Source organism: Callithrix jacchus, chromosome 11, assembly GCF_049354715.1.
Source record: "Callithrix jacchus isolate 240 chromosome 11, calJac240_pri, whole genome shotgun sequence".
Classification (NCBI taxonomy): domain Eukaryota; kingdom Metazoa; phylum Chordata; class Mammalia; order Primates; family Cebidae; genus Callithrix; species Callithrix jacchus.
In genome coordinates, this window is record NC_133512.1 from 33,784,754 (window position 1) to 33,805,649 (window position 20,896).

At 39.7% G+C, this 20,896-nt stretch overlaps 1 protein-coding gene across 1 annotated transcript; it reads right to left on the reverse strand.

Annotated features, from left to right (window-relative positions):
* Nucleotides 1-240: 240 nt before the first annotated feature.
* Nucleotides 241-7,796, reverse strand: NPY (neuropeptide Y). Its single transcript, XM_002751482.6, has 4 exons — nucleotides 7,711-7,796; nucleotides 6,538-6,725; nucleotides 2,473-2,553; nucleotides 241-443 (listed from the first exon to the last, which is right to left on the reverse strand). Exons 2-4 carry the CDS (start codon nucleotides 6,723-6,725, stop codon nucleotides 419-421), a joined length of 294 nt encoding a protein of 97 aa, XP_002751528.1. The 5' UTR covers nucleotides 7,711-7,796; the 3' UTR covers nucleotides 241-418.
* Between the last annotated feature and the right edge of the window lie 13,100 nt (nucleotides 7,797-20,896).

Sequence of the window (20,896 nt, forward strand, 5' to 3'; positions counted from 1 at the left end):
TGTTTTACACCAATACACACATACACGCACATACCCACACACAGAGCTGATCTTGATTATCATGATAATCTTATCCTTATATCTTTCATAGCTGCTGTTTTAATATTAGTGAAACAAACCCTGAATCTGCTACTCAAGGGAGACTATAATGACTAGTTATTTTCATTAAATTTATTCTTAATAAATAGTTTAATGAAAACAATCCTCACTATTGTAATAGATTTTTCATTGAGGACGATACACTTTTGAATGCATGATACTTTATTTAAACACACATATATACAACAATGACAAAGGAAAACATTGCAGAATTCAGCACAATGGCTGCATGCATTGGTAGGACGGATGGACTCTCGTTTTACAGGATGAAATATGGGCTGAAAATAGGAAAAGGCCGGAGAGCAAGTTTCATTTTCCATCACCACATTGAAGGGTCTTCAAGCCTGTAAAACATAAGAAGCAAAGCATGTAAGGGAAGATGCCCAGTTTCCTGAGGTGTTGTTAGCAAGGGTGAGACGTTTAGCTCTCAAGTGAAAGATGACCAGGCACTGTTGAAAAGTCTCCTGTTGGCATTTTAAACAAGAGGAATATGAGAATGCGAGGCAGAGGCACAGTGTGCACTGCCTCAGCTGAGCAGTTCCACGATGGTGACGGGAGTCTCCCGCAAACTGCAGAGGGAGCATTTTAAAGGCTCTGTATGTATCAAAAGCGTTGAAAAACACCACAATCCTTTGAAAATCAAAATTACAGAAATCACATGAAGCTGTAACAGGAAAGTTATTATTCCTCAACTCTAAATATGCTTCCTTTTCTTGCCAGATTTATTATGTAGTAAGATTCTACTTATTAGACTGTAATGAGACCTTTATAATAAAATAGCACTCACTGACAACTTTAAGACTGCCGGGTTTTTCTCCTTCTAACTACACATGATGGAGTCTGTCAATCAGGGTGCAATTAATTTTACTTCATGCACTAACTATGTGACCTTGGGCCACAAAACAAAGACAAAAACTAAGGTTCCAAGTAGGTCTGGGTTGTTATTTTTCTAACAGTAAGTAGATATAGCCTACCCTAAAGTTTTCACTGTGGCAAACATCATATGCATGCCAGTGAAACATGGGAAGACATTTACTGCTTAGTATTAAAGACAACCCTGACCAGGCATGGTGGCTCAGAACTGTAATCCTAGCACTTTGGCAGGTTGAAAAGGGAGGATCCCTTGAAGCCAGGAGTTTGAGGCTGCAGTGAGCTATGATTGCACCACTGCACTACAGCCTGAGTGGCAGAGTGAGACCCTGTCTGAATAATAATAATAATACTTTTTTAATTAAAAAAAGACAATGCTTCCAAATTTTCCATCTGCTTCCCTTGCATTCACTATTTAAGTCTGGGCTGGTTCTTCCAGGGATAGGAGCACTGGACTTTTACCCCAGTTCAAATCATTGTTTCCTTCAGAGAAAACAAGTCTGACAACTCTATACTAGCACCCTTCATGCTGGAAGGCCATTTCACAAGAGAACCGGGGGAGGGAGTCTCTAGGGAGAACTTGATGGAGAGCCACGACAGTCACACTCACTGAGCAAGTGTTCTAGTGACCTCTTCTGGGGAACTTGGTTCTTGACGTTGCAGAACTCAGTTTAAGGCAGCCAAGCTGCCAAAGATCTGGGTGGACGATGGGCACTGTGATCTTACTGTGGTTAAAGACAGGAAGCAAAAGCTGAAGAGCCAGGAGGTTATGAAGATGGAAAAGGCCCAGGCTTCTCTTCAGCAGCACTCCTTGTCCAGGAGGCACCAGAAAATTTTAGCTCAATGGTTAACACTTAGACATTGGTGGGTACCTCTTTCCAAGGCAGACCTACACTGCAAGAAAGTCCTAAGGTGATAGGTAAGTTCCTAAGAATCCTGTCATTCAGCGTGCATTCATTGAATATAATGTATCACTTTGTGACACAGGTTCAACTAAAATATGCCAAAAAGTAATCTGATGCACCTAATTTATCTACAGCTTCATATAAAACTGGGAAAGTTGGAGAAAAAGCCATGTGGGAAATTTCCTAGGACATCTGGACACTACATAGTATATAAAAACTATACATCTTCCCAGACAAGAGATGGACAACTGGTCATTTCAATAAAGCCAGGGACTCACTCTGTGCTCCCCGAATTCCAACAATGTTAGAAAATTCTATATAATTTCTAAGTTAAAAGCCAATTTTTTTTAACATTGTCAAAGGAACACCAAATGACCTGTTCTAGAAAATGTTACTCCACAGAAGTTTAGAGATTTGCCAATGAGTACATGAAAAGAGAGGTCTCCTCTGCCTGCTTCTTCATCCTCATTTCTTCCGAAATCCCCCTGAGTCTAGAAACCCTTGTTGCAATGCCTCCCACCAGGCAGCTGTCTCTGAATTCCCTCTTCTGGGCACCTTGAGCCCTGCAACCATGTCTCCATCACAAGCCTTGACATACCGAGTTCTGGGAACATTTTCTGTGCTTTCTCTCATCAAAAGGTCTGAAATCAGTGTCTCCGGGCTAGATCGTTTTCCATATCTGGAAAAAAAAAGTCTTTTAAAGCAAATTTGGAACAGGCATAAAAACCTTTAGGAAAAAGGAAGATGGTCTCCTGTTTGGGATATGAAACCTAAACATTATTGTCAGTTGTTGGTTTGTAACAAGCAATCTAGGTGTATGACACATATATTATCAGAAACATTATCATAAATATTTCAAATTATGTATATATTTTAACTTTGCTCAAATAATAAATAATTTAGCAGGTTATATAAACCCAATTGAAATTCCTAGTCAAATTCCTGCTTTTTTAAACAACCACAAATAATATGTATAGAGATACATACTTTTATTACTAGGTGTCAGGAAATTTGAAAACATGGAAGTATAATTGTAAATGTTTCCACAGTTAGTTAATTGGCTATCGTTCTGACAATACACAGTGGTTTAAATCTTAACAAGGAGACCAGATGATATTTCAAAGGCAGTCCTAGAAAAAAAAAATCAGCAGACTGCCATATAAGACCCACCTATGTCTTTGAATCTCAATTGTCTCCTTTGTAAAATAACCTCTGGTTAAATCAGAGTCTTTGTGAATATCCAGTGTGAAATGTGAGTCACAGTGCTTTCAAAGTGACAAAGTGATACACTCATACAAATTACTGCTGTTGAAATGCATCCATTCTTCTGGCTACCAACAGATTCTGGGGCTTATATTTTCCGTATTCATTCAAGGTGCCAAAAGCTCAAGCCTTCCCCAATGCTGTGATTTTAACCTCCCTGTAAGTCTAAAGGAATCCAACTGGTCCGTGGAAATGTTCTTTTTTTGTTTGTTTTCCTCCTATAGGAGGAGATGGGAGATGGGAGAGACAATATGTACCAGTAAGGTTTCATTTACCTGTGAGGGTAGTATATGCTCCCCACTCCAGGACGCTACAAACAGGTCAGACGAGTCTATACCAAATTGCATCTTTTGAAGAGACCACTGGACACCAGTCACCACTTTGTTTACAAATAAATTAGCCTGGTATGAATTGGTTAATAGGTCCAACAGCTGAACAAAACTGGCAGAGGATATGCTCTAATTGCCAAGAACAGTTATATGTAAATTTTTCGGAAAGACTTTTTTTTTCTACTGTCCTTTTGCTGAAACTCAAGGGAAGCAAAAACAAAATAACTCCCTTTCCCTCTCCCATCATGTGTAAGATTTCCTCAAAGATTTTCTGGAGTTGTGTTATTAGACTATAGGCATCGGCTTATACTTATTTATTCTGTTCATCCATTGGTTTTACTAATTGTGAAACTCTAGGGCTCATTTATAAAATCTCATTTATCTTCATCATGCTCCAGTGAGTAAAAGAACTGCCAAATGTTTTCTTTAATTTACCAGTAAAGAGCCTAAATCTGAAATAGTAGGATTTGCAGTCATAATCTAGCATCCAGGACAGCATTGTTCACTCTTCTTCCTTCTTTAATTAATTCTGGATCATCCTTCCTCTCTACAATGCTGTAACTTTCAAAGATTGAGTCCTTAAAGATTCTCAAACCTGGCTGCACATTAGAATCACCTCGGGAGCCTTAAAAACACTCTGAAGCCCAGGCCCCACCGAGAGGACCTGATTTAATTGGCCAGGGGTGGAACCTAGCATCAGTGTATTTTAAAAGCTCCCCAGATGATTTTAATGTGTAGCTAGGAAGGGGAAACACTATTAATCTAAGGCTGAGTTTCTCTGGGACTGGCTATTCTGTGTAGTGAGGGCTTCTCTGGGCATGGTAGGATATTTAGCAGCCTCCTGGGTATCTAAACGCCTAGATACCAGCAGTGCCCACCTTCAGTTGTGAAAGCGGAAAATGTCTCCAGACACTGCCAAATCACCTGGGGAGCGTAAACTCACCCCCAGTTGAGAACCACTGATTTAGGGGAATATATAAGTAAATTGTAGGATACCCACACTGTAAAATAAGTAATGCAGCTTCCAGAAGTAATGAGCCAGGGGTATACACAGCAAGAGGAATATAAGCACAAATTGAGTGCGGGGGAGGGGGGGCACAGGGGTGGAGGGAAAGAAAGATAATGATACCAGATTACATTTATTCCAAATTAAAACACATCCACAAATGACCCTGTAATTTTCAGAAATACACAGATGAGTGGGTGTCTGTGGTGAAAAGGAGAAGATGGATGTGCATTAAGAGCCTCTGTTGGTTCCTAAGAAGGAGTTTATATGAAGATGAGACAGGAAACTCTGCCTCAGAAACCAGCTCATTCCCATCTAAGCTGAATCTCTTGCATGAAACCCAAGTCCCTTTCACTTATATTTTTTCTCATCAAACATTGGAGATAACACTGCCTGTTGATGGTAGTGACAACCTCTGAAGAAACTCAAAAGAGGACTCCAATTCCATAATCCCTAAAAAAACAGTTTTCAGGAAATGTCCTTAGTTTCATAATTTGTGCAATGGAGATAATTATACTCCTTTCAAAGCTGTGAGGTAAAGACTGAGAAAATGCCTAGAAATCTATTTTAAAATGCTAGAGCTTTATAAACGGTAAAGCTTTATAGCAATCATCTCTGTAAAAATAAGTTCTAATGTATATTATGCTATAACAAAGGGTTTTCTAGAAAAAACAGTTCTTTTTGTTTGTACAAGTTCTCTTTGATCTTCATGATTGCATAGCATAGCAAGAATTTGAATCAATTAACTTTCTGGGAAATGTGGAATTTAAAGTATTGCTTTTTGGTAATTAAAATGATCAGATTTCAAGGAATCACAAACCAAAACTATTTAATTATGGCATTTTCATGTTGTTCAGATTCTATATAAATTGAGGCTTTTTCAAAAGTTTTTTTAGAATGTTAAATACCTTTTTGATGAAACAGGAAAAAGAAAACTTTATTTTAGAAATATAAATTCCCCCCCTTTTGAATCCTTTCCAACTACTCTCTGACTTGTAAACAGCAAAAATATGGACTAAATAAATAAACCCCACAATACTTTAAACATATAATTTAAACATATTAACAACATTAATGTTTCTAAAGGGTGTATCCTTTGGATAAGGCCAAATGATTAAAATCATTTAATCTCAGTAATTAATGTAATATGTTAAATGATTTAGAGCGAAGATCAACTACTTTTGAAAATTTTAAATCCTATGTAATTCGTAAAATAGTTTGGATTTGATTTTTTTCCTTGTCAATGTTGAGAATGAAAATGCGGCATTTCATTTTGACTTTCTAAAAATTGAGAATAAAGTTTACAATTTCTCAGATTCCATATAATCCCTGGATTCATCCTAAGGTTACTGGACCAATGTAAGTTTCTTCTTAATGAAATACCAAGTGGGCACTTTCTTTTCAGAATTCACTAGTTATAAAATGGGGAGTCTCTGCATTTTAGATAAACTGTTTTCAGGCTAAATCTCTAATTATTGGGACTAGGATTTCCAAGTATGAGACTGAGACTGAAATGAAAAAACCTATAATATAGAAAAAAAGAAAATGCCTGTTTGTCTTTTTCTAAATAGTCATTCAGTTAGCCCAGGGCAGGTTGGAAAGCCTGACAATGTCTGTGGCAACCCTGCAGTTTACTCCTTGGTTTGGTTTTTTTGGGTGATGGCTGTTTTTCCTAGACATCTTGCTAGCCTTTCTCCCTACAGCGTTTCCCTGGTGCATTCCTGCCCCTTTTACTGGGTACTTTCAAGATTTCTGGACAGGCCCCCACTGCTGTAAGAACCACAACAAACCACAAGAGGGGAGTGAGAGGAGATGACCAGCCTCCCAGCCTGGGGAACCTAATTCTGGGAATCACGACTCTGTGACTGTAGTTGCACAAACTGGAAGGTACTCAGTTTGTGTAGTGTGCCCTACACAAACATTTACCTAGAGCTGACTATGTGCCTGATACTGTCCCACCCTGGGATAGAGTGAAGGAACAGAAACAATCCCGGTTCCCTAACATCCCCCAGGGTCTCCTGGTGTCAGGCACTGCGCCCTGGAGTTTGTCCGCGGGCGCACTCACCTCTGCCTGGTGATGAGGTTGATGTAGTGTCGCAGCGCCGAGTAGTATCTGGCCATGTCCTCCGCTGGTGCGTCCTCGCCTGGGTTGTCCGGCTTGGAGGGGTACGCCTCGGCCAGCGCACCCAGGCATACGAGCAGGGACAGGATGAGGGTCAGTCCGGACAGCCCCAGTCGCTTGCTACCTAACATCTGCGGGCACAGAAGGTTCAATGGACGGGCTTGGGGATTAAGAGGAACCACTCGCCGAACCGCCCTCCTCTGCCTCCTGTGCTCCTCCTCCTGCTACCACCCGCGACCCCCAATCCGCTCTCGTCCCTGTCCCGCAGAGAGAACCCAGGCCCGGCTAGCACCATCTTGCGGGCTCAGGGCTCCGTCAGCCCTGGACCTGCCCCTCTGCTCCACCTGAAAACTTTGCGCCACTTCGGTCCAAGTCTCAGGGCCAAGAGGCGCGCTGCGAGAGGCGCAGGGTTGGGGCCCCGCCAGTTTAGACACTTTCAAAACGATTTAGAAGTTCCTCATGCTGGGTTAAAGAATGAACACCTTTTTCCCGTCTTAACCAAACTCTTGTCTGGGAAGAAAACTTTCTTCTCTGTTACTTTTGGTCTGCCTAGCATCAGGGGGATCAACGCTGACGGCAGAGATCACCTCCGGGTGACGACTGCTGTTGGGAAGGGGAAAGAGAATTGCTCCCGGGGCCAGAATTGCTCGAAAGAGATTTGGAGCCCAAGAATCCAGGGAGGCAGGGCGTGGGGCTCCCGAGCGCCAGGGATTCCTCACTCCATGGCGCTGCCTGGGAAACCTTCCTACCGCAAACGGCTTTCTGGGCCTCCAGGCAGCGACCCGCAGGGAAACGGCCAGCTGCCTTGGGATAGGGGTCCCGGGTGCTCCCTCCATAGCTACCAAAAGGTAACTCAGAAGAACCGCTCAGCCGGAAGGGCCCGGGAGAAGGGCGGTGGACAATCAGAAGGGACCAGAGGGACAAGTGGAATTACCCGCCAAAAGGGCTGGCGCGCGTCGGGGCGCGGAACAGGCACTGTCCCGCGCACGAGGTTGGGGAGCGGGGCGCGACCCTCCCAGGGTCCCAGAGCTCCGTAGAGCCGGAGGTTGCGCCTCAAGCAAGTTCAGGGGCGCCCCATTCGCTCCCACCCCTAGCCAAACGGGTCGAAGCACTCACGGTGGCTGGCCGGCGGGCGTGGCTGGGCGGCACGTACTCTGCTGTAGAGCGTGCGTCTCTGAGGGGTGAGAGCCAGCAGATGGGGTGCAGACAGCGGGTCGCAACCAGGCTTTTATGGAGCTTCCTCGCCGCAGCAGGAGGGGCCTCGGGCAATCACGCTTGGGTGACTCCCACCCGCCACTTCCCGCCCCCGAGTGGCGAGGGGAGGGGGCTGGAACCGCAGCCACACGAGTGTTGGCTTAGGGAGCTACCCACACCCCAACTCTCCCGCCCTAAGCATTGCTCCAAGAAGCTGGGCCTCCAGCGAGGCAGCGCGCCCCGAGTGCGCTGGACAACACCAAAGCCCAAGTGTCTGCCCTCGGGCAGCGCCCGGTCCCTGCTTTCCTTTTTTCCTTCACGCCCCGTCTAGTCCTGCCAGAGAGGCTCAACCCGGACGATTCTTGTCGCCAGCCAACAGGACTACCAACACACTGGGCGCCGGAGTAGGAAGCACCTGAATCCTCTCTGTGGTGGGGTATCTCCAGGACCCAAGCAGCATCCTCGCCCAGAACAACTGCGCACTTTTGGAGCGAGGCAACTGGGCGCACAGATTTTTCCTGCACTTGGAACAAATCGGAGGCAGCTGCCAGAAGTCTCCAGCTAGGGGGTCCCAAAGCTGCCCCCGCGGAGCTGAGAACTGGTTTCAAGGGCTTCAATGCCTTCCCCCAGCTGGTTTTTCTAGGAGATCAGACCTTTTCAAGTACTCGCCCAGATGCAGTGAGCCAGGCTCCGTCGCAACAGGAGTGCGGCAACTCAAAATTCGCCGAGGGGGCACACGGTAAACGTATTCCCCTAGTTCGCTGAAAAAGGGCCACGTTTCCAGCTTCTAGAGGCTCTTTGAAGCGCAATTTTAAAAATACAACTTTTTTTTTTCTTTTTTGGTCCAAAGTAACGGTAGTTAAATGAACAACAATTTCTCCCTTATTAACCAACCCTTGTATAGTCCTGTGTACATTCGATTAACGTTGATTGAGAATGTGGGTTTTGATTAAGATAAAACATATTAAAAACGATGAACATTAATTTGCTCATCAAACGTTAAACCTGTTGAATGAATATTCAGGATACAGAAGGTCAAGATTTTATGCAGTGAACTGAGATCTTAAAGTTCCCTGAATGAATGCTCCTGGAAGTCGGAATCTTTCTAAATAAAATGGCATGTTGGAAAATAAAAGCATTAAGTTGGCATGTTATTTTAATGCTAAAAGGACAAGTGATTCTGTTACACTGACACTTAGTTTTTGTGCTGTTCCAACAGCATTGAATTAAATATCAACTACTGTGAAGCAAACAATCCTTTGTATGTATGTGTATGTGTGTTTGTGGAATCAAACTATAATGTTGGAGACCAACATCCTTTCACTTGGCAACAGCTTCTCTTTATATATTACACAAACACATGCCGGGAACACAAATATTAAGGCTGTCAGAGTTGCTCAGGGGTGCTTACATGACAGAGCCTTCGGAAAAACTGCAAAACATCTTCTAACTTAGAGCCCTTCCTAGATAAAGGGAAAAAGCTACAGTCTACTTTCAATAAAATAGTCTTATTTTAGAGTGTATCACAGATTCATATCAATTAAAACCTGGACTTAAGGTATTGAATTTGGAAGAAATTACTTCTAAGGAGGTACACACCACTGTTGAGGGAAGAACACTGTGGAGACTTGATTAATTTAGCTTAAGATAATGTAATTGATACTCAAGAATAAGAACTTATTCTCAGGTTTAGGATTTAGAGAATAAAAAACAGGAAGTGATATGCCCTACATGTGTCTTTACATCCTAATTTCCTGTTTCTCCAGTCCAAGCTGCAACCCCTGGTTTTGGGCTCTAAATAATCTGTCTCTCTTAGGGCTTTATTCTGTCAACTACCTCTTCTCTTTCTTAGAGTTTCTTATAACCTCCCTTAGTTTTTAACTTTTCTTGGATTTTTTCCGTGAAAAAAAAACCAAACCAAAACCCCAAAATACAAACAAAACCAACCGTTTGCAACTCAACCCTACATCCTCTTGCTGCTGACTCATTTCTCTCCTTTGTTTCAAAGTCAAGTTGTTTATTTTTAACAGCTTTGTTAAGATACCATTGGGATACTGTTGAGCTTGTTGAGATTCAAAAGGAGTTGAATCAGAGGAGACTAGGGAAAGTAATGGTCAAGAGAAGTCAGATAACTTGTAAAGGTCCATGTGGTTTGCAATTAGGAGGTCTTACTGATAGCAGGTTCATAATTTGACTCAGATAGAATCCAGACCACAGCAGTATCATGACCAAACCTAAAGTAAAGAAGCAGAGGCAATAAACAGATACCACCGAAATATACAAAGCTACAAATGTTTAAAATATTCAATTGCATATATTTTTACACATATGCATGTGTGTTATATGCCCAGGAAGCCATCATTGGAACTAAGAAAATGAAGATATTTTCCCACTTCCCCAAATTTCCACATACACCTTTGTAATTCCTTCCTTTTGCCTTGTCCTCACCCGCTCCTCCACTGATCTGCTTTCTGTCACTAGAGATTTGTTTGCATTTTCTAGAATTGCACGTATATATAATTCCCCAGTAAATACTCTTTGTCTGCCTTCTTCCCTCAGCATCATTATTTTTGAATCCACTCATATTGTTGCATGTAGCAATAATTCTTTTTTATTGCTGGGCAGTATTTCAATATATGATATACTTCAAATTTTTTAATTAATTTTACTGCTCATAAATTTTTGGTTATTTTCACTTGGAACTTTTATGAATAAAGCTGCCTTGACATCCATATACAAGTCCTTGTATGAACATAAGCCTTCACTTCTCTTGGAAAATACTTAAAAGCAGAATGTCTGAGTCAGATGGTGAGTGTATACTGACCCACAGTTTGTTGATGATCTGTTTTTGCTTCTGTTTTGCTCATTTTTTTCTTGATATTTTATTTTGGATAGTGTCTATTGCTATATCTTTGAGTTCACTAATCTTTCCTTCTGCAATGTCTGATTACTGCCAGTCCTATCCAGTGAATTTTGCATCTTATACTTGATAGCTTTTGCCTCTAGAATTTTAACTTGACTTTTTTTTTAATTACAGAAGAATATCAAGCAATGAATCTTTTTTTATGTCTTCCATATCTCAACACGTCTGCTTTTTTCTCTAACTTCTTGAATATACATTAATAATAACTTTTGTACTGCTAACACCCATGTGTTAGTACATTTTTGTGGACTCTGGGATGATTTTTCTCTGCATTATGGCTTGCTTCTTTGTATGCCTGATAATTTTTGATAGGATGTCAGATATTGTGGATTTTACCTGGTTAATTTTTTTTAATATTCCTATGATTGTTCCTGAGCTTGTTCTGAGACAATTAAAAACTTGGAGACAGTTTTATCCATTCAGGTCTTACATATGAGTTTTGTTAGGTGGGACCAGAGCTGGTTTAAGACTAGGTTTACTCTTTCCAAACTTTGAGGCAAAAATCCTTCTTTTACCTTTAACTGGCAACTGATTTCCCCACAACACATACACCTCAAATTGTGTAGCTCTCCCCTCTGGCTGTTGAGACAGGCATTATTCCAAGCCCTCGGTCAGCATCAGACACTGTTTACTCTTACCCTTTGTGTAGTTCTTTTCCTGATCTCAGGTGGTTTGTTCTTGTATAATGATGTGATCAATAATCAACTAAATCCTCAAAGGGGGATACCCTTCAGACTTCCAGAGTATTCTTTCTCTTACCTAGTACTCTTCCCGTGGACTCTAGCTGCCCTGGCTCCCCACACTTCCGGCCCTAGCTCCTTCACCAGGCTGACTCAATTCCTTCCTTCTGCACTGCAGCCTGGATAACTCCTTCAGGTGGTATATTAGTCCATTCTCATGCTGCTATGAAAAAATACCCAAGACTGAGTAATTTATAAAGGAAATATTTAATTAACTCAGTTCTATATGGCTGGAGAGGCCTCAGGAAACTTACAATTATGGTGGAAGGGGAAGGAAACATACCCTTCTTCACATGGCAGCTGGAGAGAGAAGTGGCGAGCAAAGAGGGAAAAGCCTCTTATAAAACCATCAGATCTTGTGAGAACCCACTCACTATCATGAGAACAGCAATATGTGGATAACGGATCCCATGATTCAATTATTTCCCACCAGCTCCCTCCCACAGCACCTGGGCATTATGGAAACTACAATTCAAAATGAGATTTGGGTGAGGACACAGCCAAACCACATTAGGCGGTGATCTGGGACCATCGTATGGCTCTTCTCTAAGAGATTACTGTCCTTTGCTGATGTCTAATATTTTAAGTGTTGTTTCATATATTTTTATCTTGTGTTTTATTTGTTTCAGCAGTGAGGGTAAATCCAGTTCCTGTTTCTTCATCTTGACCAGAAGAGCAAGTCTCGTAGCAAGGCTTCTTTGAAAAGATGTTTCTATTCATTGTCCCTGGTTCTTTCCCTTAGGTCTGGTCATGAAATCACTGTGATCTAGACTCTATCTGATTCAAGTTATGAACTTTCTATCAATAAGACCTCTTAATTGCGAACCATGTGGAATTTTATCAGATACTTGACATATCTTGATCATTACCTTCTCTTGTCTCCTTTTTCTCTGAATGTGCCACCATCTCCTTTGCTGACTCACACTTCTGTAGCCCTAGTCCTAGCCTTAACCTTTCCACCCCACACATACTGACCAGTGAAGCTCATCTACTCACACAGCTTATGATCCTGAAATCTCTACCTCCAGCTCAGATTTCATAACTGGAATCCAGGGCTATACGTCCAGCTCAGAAAAAGTCCATCAAGAACCTCAAAGTTAGATTATCCAGAATGGAGCTTCCATTAACATGAATGTCTAATTAAATATTATGTGAAGTAAAAAATGTTTCCAAAATTCTTCCATTGAACTATAAGGCCCCACATATTTTGGGCCCTACCTCCTCCTAGGCTCATCTAATATAATTTTCTCCTTCATTCCCTGTATTTCTGTCCATTTGTCATCTTGCTGCTTCTTAAATATGCCAATCAGTTTTCCTATTTGGGCCTTCATTGTGCTGTGTCTGCTTTCTGAGGTATTCTCTCTCCCTACTCTGATAGAGAGTACTACTCCCTACCTGGCCAACATCTACACATCCTTCTGGTTTTATGTTGAAATGTCACTTTTCCATGGAGGATTTTCTGGGTCTTTAAGGCTGGATTAGTTCCCCTATTATATGCTCTTACAGGACCCTAAATTTCACATTAATTGCATATACCTACACTTTAATCTTACATGTATTCTTTAGTTATTTTATTACAATTTGTTTAATATCCATAAATTGTATTATGTTAACTTAATAGAAGGGATACTGTATCTCTATTATGATTCCCAGCACTCAATGGATGCTATAGTTTAGTTTGTTTGACTCCAATCTCATGCTGAAATTTGATCCCCAATGTTGAAGGAGGAGCCAATTGGGAAGTGTTTGGGTCATAGGGGTAGCACCCTTATGAATGGCTTTGTGTTGTCCTTGTGGTAATGGATGAATTCTTGCTTTATTAGTTCCTGTGAGAGCTGATTGTTAAAAAGAGCCTAAACCTCCCTCCTCTCTCTCTCTTGCTTTCTCTCTTTTGCCATGTGATCTTTGCACTCACCAGCTCCCCTTCATCTTCTGCCTCGAGTGGAAGCAGCCTGAGGCCCTCATCAGAAGCAGGTGCTGGTGCCATGCTTCTTGCACAGCTTGCAGAACCATGAGCCAAATAAACCTCTTTTCTTTATAAATTACCCTGTATTCTTTAATAGCAACACAAATGAATTAAGACAATAGATTTCCAATAAATATGTATTGATCAAAGTAAATATCTTTATGCAACTGAAGTTTATAACTGAGTTTTAGAAGGGCCTGATATAACTTAGACCAGGGATTGGCAAACTGCAACCTATGGGCCACCTCCCTACCACCTGTTTTTGTAAATAACGTTTTGTGGGAACACATTCATGCCTATTCGTTTACATATTGCTTATGGCTGCTTTCTTGCTGCAATAGCAAAGTTGAGAGTTACAATAGACACTATATGACTCACAACGTCTAAAGTATGTGCGCTCTGGCTCTTTATAGAAAGTATGCAGAATGTTGATATAGAATTTGTGTATTTTACATAAACCATAGGTAAGTAAACCTATGGTTTTACTTTTTAATTTGAGGGTGCTTAGCATGCCAAACTACTTCCTGCCCAGGGCTCTTGCTCATTCTGTTTTCTCTGCCAGCAAATTCCCACATATCCTTCACGTTTACTCTCTATGTCATTTATCCATGATCCCTCAATCCAGATTAGTTTCCTCTCCAACTCACCTCATTGTATGATTCCACAGTATGTTAAAGTTTACCTTTAAAGATCCCTTAAAGAACTTTAAAGACACGTCTGTCTATTTAGGTATATAGTCAAAGTGTTATTTGTAGTTTGATGTGTCTAACATTTCATAACTGTAAGCTCCCTGAGAACAAGGATGTGTTTCATTTTGCTCACCATTAAAATCCCCATCCTTAGAATAACATACTTGTATATTTGGAAGATACTTGACTCTTACTAGGTGCTCAATAAAAATGTGTCAAATGACACTGAGACTTGGCATGTCACATATATATATACACACATACACATATATATACACACGTGCACACACACACATAAAAACTTGTAGCTGAAGTTTGTTAAAATTTTAGGGGTCCAGCAAATAACTACCCACCCCCACACCTTGGCACCATGGAAACTGATCAATAGTCAGAAGTCAGCTATAGAGATCCATATATGAGGTTTGGCACCAGTAAACTATAGATTGCAAGATATACCTTTAGCTCTGATTGCTTTTTAAGAAACAAACTCTAGATTTTTCAACATTTATTTTACTTCTAGCAAGCCACATAAGGCAGTTTTGCATACTTTGTTTCCCTTCTAGGGAAATTTTAATTAAAATTTTTAATTTTAATGGTGTCCTTTAACATGTGCATGCATTCAAACACTGCTTATTGCTTATCTCACATATCAACATTTTCTTTCAGGTCTTTGTCTCAAAAGAGTTTAAAAGAATAGCCACTCCATAAAGTTAGTAAGGAGTAATAACATTAATATGCTTCTCTTCTGTAATACCTTTCTTCCCCATGGATCACAGTGAGCTTTGCAAATAACAAGAAACCGAACAGCATTCTCTTGAGATGGGAACGTTCTTAGTGAAAATGGAATTAAGAAAATAGGGCAGAGAAATGGCACAATTAGTTTAGATGTTAGAGAAGCAAAGGATGATAAGGACACAACATTTATATTTTCTAGTAACTTAGAAGACCACATGTTATCCATTATATCAAAATTAAACCAAATTTAAGAATGATAAAGGATAGTAATCTAATAGTTTAATTTTTAGAAATAATCTGAGGATTATTTTCTCAGAGAGTTTATGCTATGTACATTTATATTATGTAGTTTTTAAAATTATTTTAAAATTTGTTAATATACATAATTTCTTTTGATTAATTTTTTGAACTATCATTTGAAATTTTTTTCAAAGATACAGCTTGAGAAGTCTTGTTCTTATCCCTGTCCACATTTACATTTTCCTGCCTCCCACTTGGGTAATCATTTTTATTAACTCTTATGTATCTTTCCCAACTTTCTTTATTCAAATAAAAGCAAAAATGAATATGTGTTCTTATATTATTGTTTTTCTTATGAAAAATGCAACATGCTATACACATTGCTTAGTATCTTGATTTTATTATTTAATACTCTATCTTGGATTTCTTTCTGTTTTAGAACTAAAAGCCATCTTCAGTCTTTTATTTTAAAAACAATTTTTGACAGTTAAAACAATTTCATTGTATAGATGTATTGTAATTTTTTTTTACCAGTCCTCTATAATGTGCACTTTGGTTGTTTCCGGTCTTTTGTTATTAAAAAGTACTGAAACAATTAACTTTATAAACTTATCTTTTTCATATGTACAGATGTATGTGTCGGAAGGTTTCTCAGAAGTGGGATTGTGAGGCTGGACACCGTGGCTCACACCCATAATCCCAGCAGCTTGAGAGGCCAAGGCAGGCAGATCACTTGAACTCAGGAGTTCAAGACCAACCTGAGCTGGTGAACATGATGAAACCCCACCTCTACTAAAAATACAAAAAAAAAAATTAGCTAGGTGTGATAGCATGAGCCTGTAATCTCAGTTAGTTGGGGGGCTGAAGTGGGAGAATTGTTTGAGTCTGGGAGGTCAAGCTTGCAGTGAGCTGTGTTCACGCCATTGCACTGCAGCCCAGGTGAGTGGGAAAGAAAAAAACAAAGTGAGATTGTGGGTTCAACAGACATTTGTGAATTTTATACATAGTTGCCAAATTGCTGTACATAGGGGATTTACCAAGTCCCACTAACAATCTAAAAGATGTCATTTTCCCACAGCCGAACCACAGTATAGTCACATTTTAGATTCTGATAATATGACAATTTTAAAAGGGGGGGAGGGGAAGAGGTATTTTGGAGTACTTTAAATTTTATTTCTTTTATTATAAATGAGATTAAGCATCTTTTAATGTATACAAGCCATTTTTTACCTTTCTTTAAAAATTTTCTATTATACATAAGGTTAGATATTATATAAGAATATCTAAAATATTCTTTGACCTTTCTTCTGGGTTGTTGATCTTTTTAAAATCAATTTTATTCATTCTTTTAATAAATATTTTGAGAGTTTACTGTGGCCAGGAACTGTTCTAAATACTTGGGATACATTTAAAAACAAAATACAAACTAGGCTTACAGTTTACAGAAAATGAAGAATAGACACAATTTTAAAGGTAAATGACTTGGTTTGCGAGACAGTGATGAGTGCTATGCAGAAAGTCACAAAGACTTGAAGAAGGTGAAGGAGTGAGCCACACAAATCACTGAGGCAGAGCATCCGAGGCCACAAAAAATCTGATATGATGCCCCTAAGGAGGGCGTGACCAGAGTGGTAGCAGGGAAGGGGTGAAAAATGGTTGGATTCCAGATAGATTTTTAAAGTAGAGCAAGTAATGTGTGAGAAAGAAGGAAGAGAGCCAAGAGTGACTGTAGATTTTTTGGCCCACGTACCTGAAAGAATGGGGTTGCCCCAATAGTAAAGGGGAGTAGGTTTGGGATTGGCATTGTGAGTTCAGTTGAAGATGTCAGTATTTGGATGTCTATTAGGCCCCGAGATGTCAGTTGTATGTCTGAATCTGGAGTTAAGGAGAGAGATCAAGCCTTGAGAAATAAATTCAGGAGTTTTTTACCTTTTGATGACGTTTAAAGGTGTGATAGTGGGTAAGATAACCAAGGAATTGAGTGGAGAAAGAGGCAAGAAGGTGCCTACATCAAGGCCTGCAGTGAACTGACATTGAGAGGCCAGGAGGTGAGGAAGAAAGAAAAGTAGCCTGACAAAGAGGGACCAGAGAAGTAGAGGAAGACCAAAGGAGTCTGAAGTTTGGTATTCTACACATCATGTGCAAAAGTTTTTTCAAAAATGGACTCCTGCATCAACTGCTAAAAAGTAAAGTCAAATCGACCACTGGCTAAAATTGACCACTGGCTTGAGCAACGTGACGGTTTTGACAAAAAGCAGCTTCAGTAGACTGGCAGGAAGAAAGACACTAGATAGGATTTAAGAGAGAAAAAGAAGATATTGGAGATGACTCAGGAGTTTCACTTCAGAGGAAAGTAGTTAAAGGGCAGTAACTGGTGAGGGAAATGACACCAAGAGAAGTGTCTTTTAAATGGGGGAAAAGGGAGCATGTTGGTCTGCTCGATGGAATGATCAGGAAGAAAGAAAAAGTGGCACTGAAGGAGAGAGCTTCTACAAGCTTTTATATATTTTAGAGTTTATCTTTTTGTGAAATGAGTTGCAAAAATCAATTTTTGGTTTGTCACTCATATTTTGACTTTGTTTAATGTGTTGTTTTTGCCTTACAGAAGTTTTAAAGTTGAATGTGTCTGTCTTTTCTTGTGTGCTTCTGAATTTTAGCTCATAGTTTTAAAAGGCTTTCCACACTCTACAGCAGCATTTTGTGAAATTGGGGCTAAGGACAAAATCTAGCCTCTCACCTGTTTTTGCAAATAAAGTTTCATTGGAACACAGCCACAGTCATTTCTTACAGCTGCTTTTGTACTACAATGGTAGAATTGAGTTGCTATGACTTTAAAATTGTGGCAAATACACACTACATAAAGTTTTCAGTATTACACTGGATGATGAGAAAATACTATATTTTGGGTACAGCTATGTTTAACCATTAAGTAGAATAGTAGACAGCATTTCTTATTTAATGCTATATATTCTAGAGAAGTTTATGTTGTGGAGAAAGGTGTTTGGAGAGAGTGGTAGCCCACAAATCTAAAATATTTACAACATTTGACCCTTTTTGAAAAAGATTTGCCAGTCTCTGCTCTATGGTTAAAAAGTAAATTTGCTTATTTTTTTATTGTGCTTTTAAGATTAATTTGTTTTCTTTTTTCTTTTGCTTTCTTTTTCTTTTCTTATTTTTACATAAAAACTTAGATTTTGTCCTGATATAGTGAATAAAGCTTCAATTTTTTCTCTCTGTATTGGCAATTGGTTTTCTCAATGCTGTTTATTAAGAAGTGTATAGTTTCCTCCCCTCCCCCAGCTTTGGGTTCCTGCCTTTAGCATATACAATCATAAATTCCTATGTGTGTTGGTTTCTGGATTTTCATTTTTTTCCATTGGTCCTTCTGTCTATACAGGTTTAAGAACCACAGTACTTTAGTAATATGTGTTAATATGTAGTTAAAGCTTGTTCCACATCTGCCATCATTGCTTTCTTTCTTTTTTTCCATGTTACTGATTTTCTAGTAATTCTTTTGTTACGCTGAGTATATTTTTAATATTTCATCATCTTTTATGTTATGTGTGTTTTATTTTAGTAGTCTTGTGCTTCCTTTTCTGTCCTTTACTTTATGATCTATGATCATTTTTTATTTTTTATTTTAGCAATTGGAAAGCATATGATGTGTTTTATTCCCTTTAGTGTTTCTCTTAACAAATTTGAGTAATTTGAACTGAACAATCGTCATTATTTTGGCTGCCCACCTAGTTGCTACTCCTGCCTTTTTTTTTTTTTTTTTTTTAGGTGGAGTCTTGCTCTGACACACAGGCTGGAGTGCTCGGCTTGGCTCACTGTGACCTCAGCCTCCTGAGTAGCTGGGATTATAGGCGCCCAACACCATGCCTAGCTAATTTTTGTATTTTTAGTAGAGATGAGGTTTCACCTTGTTGGCCAGGCTGGTCTTGAACTCCTGACCTCAAGTGATTCACCCACCTCAGCCTCCCAAAGTTCTGGGATTATAGGCATGGGCCACCGTGCCTGGCCCCTGAAACCCTCTTTGCTAATAGATCCCTGACATCTGTATCTCCAGCCAACGGGCTGAATTATGATAACTCACTCACCTTTGCCAATGATTGGCTTAGGGTTTAATTTATGACCTGTTTCTGGCCAATGAAATATTAGGATAAGTCAGCTGGTGGCTTTTAAAAAGGGTTTTCTTCCTGACAGGAAAGAAGCTTGTCATTTGCCATAATTCTTTCTCTTCTTATTTTGGCAATGATGCTTTGGAGGTGATGCTCAGAGCTGTGGTATCCATCCTGTGGTGATGAGGAGCAATATTAAAGTACTCTGAGATTGGCAGAATGCAAAGAACCAAAAGGGCCTAGGTGTCTGACAAAATCAGTGAGCTGCAAAGCCAGTCTTGGGACTGACAGCCTTTAGATGTCTCATTAAGTAATAAATGATCATATGGTTTAAGCCACTGTTAGCTGGGTTTTCTGCTACTTGCAGCCAAAAGCATTCTTAATTAACAAGCTACTTCTCATTCTTGACTTTTTCCCTTTATCCTTTTGTTATTAAAAAAATTTTTTTTAATTATTTACTTTTTAATAAAAGAAATCTCTACTTGGGCTTATTTTTATCTTTCTATTTATAATAGATTTTCCTTCATTTTCTTATCATGCTATCTGGACTCCCCTTGACTCCTTATCTCAAAGATAAGAGCTAACTTAGGCCTCTGTATTCAAGAGTTGTGTTATATCTGCTTTTCTGTTGTCTGAGATGGTGGCAAAAATGGGACTGAGTGAGATCTGGGAGAAAGTGTGGAACCAGGACTATAGGTATCACAGGTGGGAGATTCTGACACTGCCTTTTCTGTAAGTTAGTTAAAAATCCTGTACTGAGGTTTACTCTGCAGAGTTGGAGCTATTTCTGATCCTGTGAGAAAAGCTGGTTGTTCACCAGGTCTCCAGTGAACTCAGAGCCTTTTCTTCTTTCAAAGACAAGCTGCCATCAGTAATTCTTTTCCCCTCTCCTCTCCCTGCTTGCTTCTCCTGCTCCCTTCTGAGATTTAGGTGGGAAAGGCATGACAAAAATGGATGAATAAAGGAGTTCATCCCTATTGTCACTTCTCTGCTTATATATTTTGTTTTCCCCAGCTAGTGAAACAAACTAATCCCAATTCTTAGTAGCTCTTCCCAACTCTAATAAATGAATATCTGCTTTTCTCTCATGGTATAGAGAGGCAACCATTTAAAGGGACTCTGAATCTTTTTCTCTTGAGCTTCTTCTCCAACTACCATTCCTCACAGTTAGCCTACTTCCTTCCAAATTGAAGTGTATCACTGAGCTTTTTCAGTCATTGTTTCTTCATATTTTTGTCCACTGTACTGCTTCTGGAGGAGTTCAGCATAAGCCACAGTCACTTTCCAGAATCTTCTCTCTGTAGATGAAATTTCAAAACCCTTATAGGATGGTGTTACTCCTTCCTTAGTTTGAAAGCTTATTTTTCTCCTCTGTCTATTCTTACTTATTTCGTACATTTTGTTAGATGTGGAAGCAGGGAAATTTCTTGATCCTGTATTTTCTTTCACAGAGAATCTGTGAAATTGGAAGAGTTTATTGATAACACTGCTTCTATTGCTATGTATTTTTAGCAGTATCTAGAAGTACATATGCAAGAGAACTGTGACAATTACAAAGATTATTTGGACCAAAATTACCTCAAAATCTACCTGAAACACCCATGTAATTGCAGGAAAAATATATTTTTTAAAATTAGAAAATGGGCATGTGATTCAAGATGGCATGGTAAGAACAACTCAGGATTGCAGCTCTC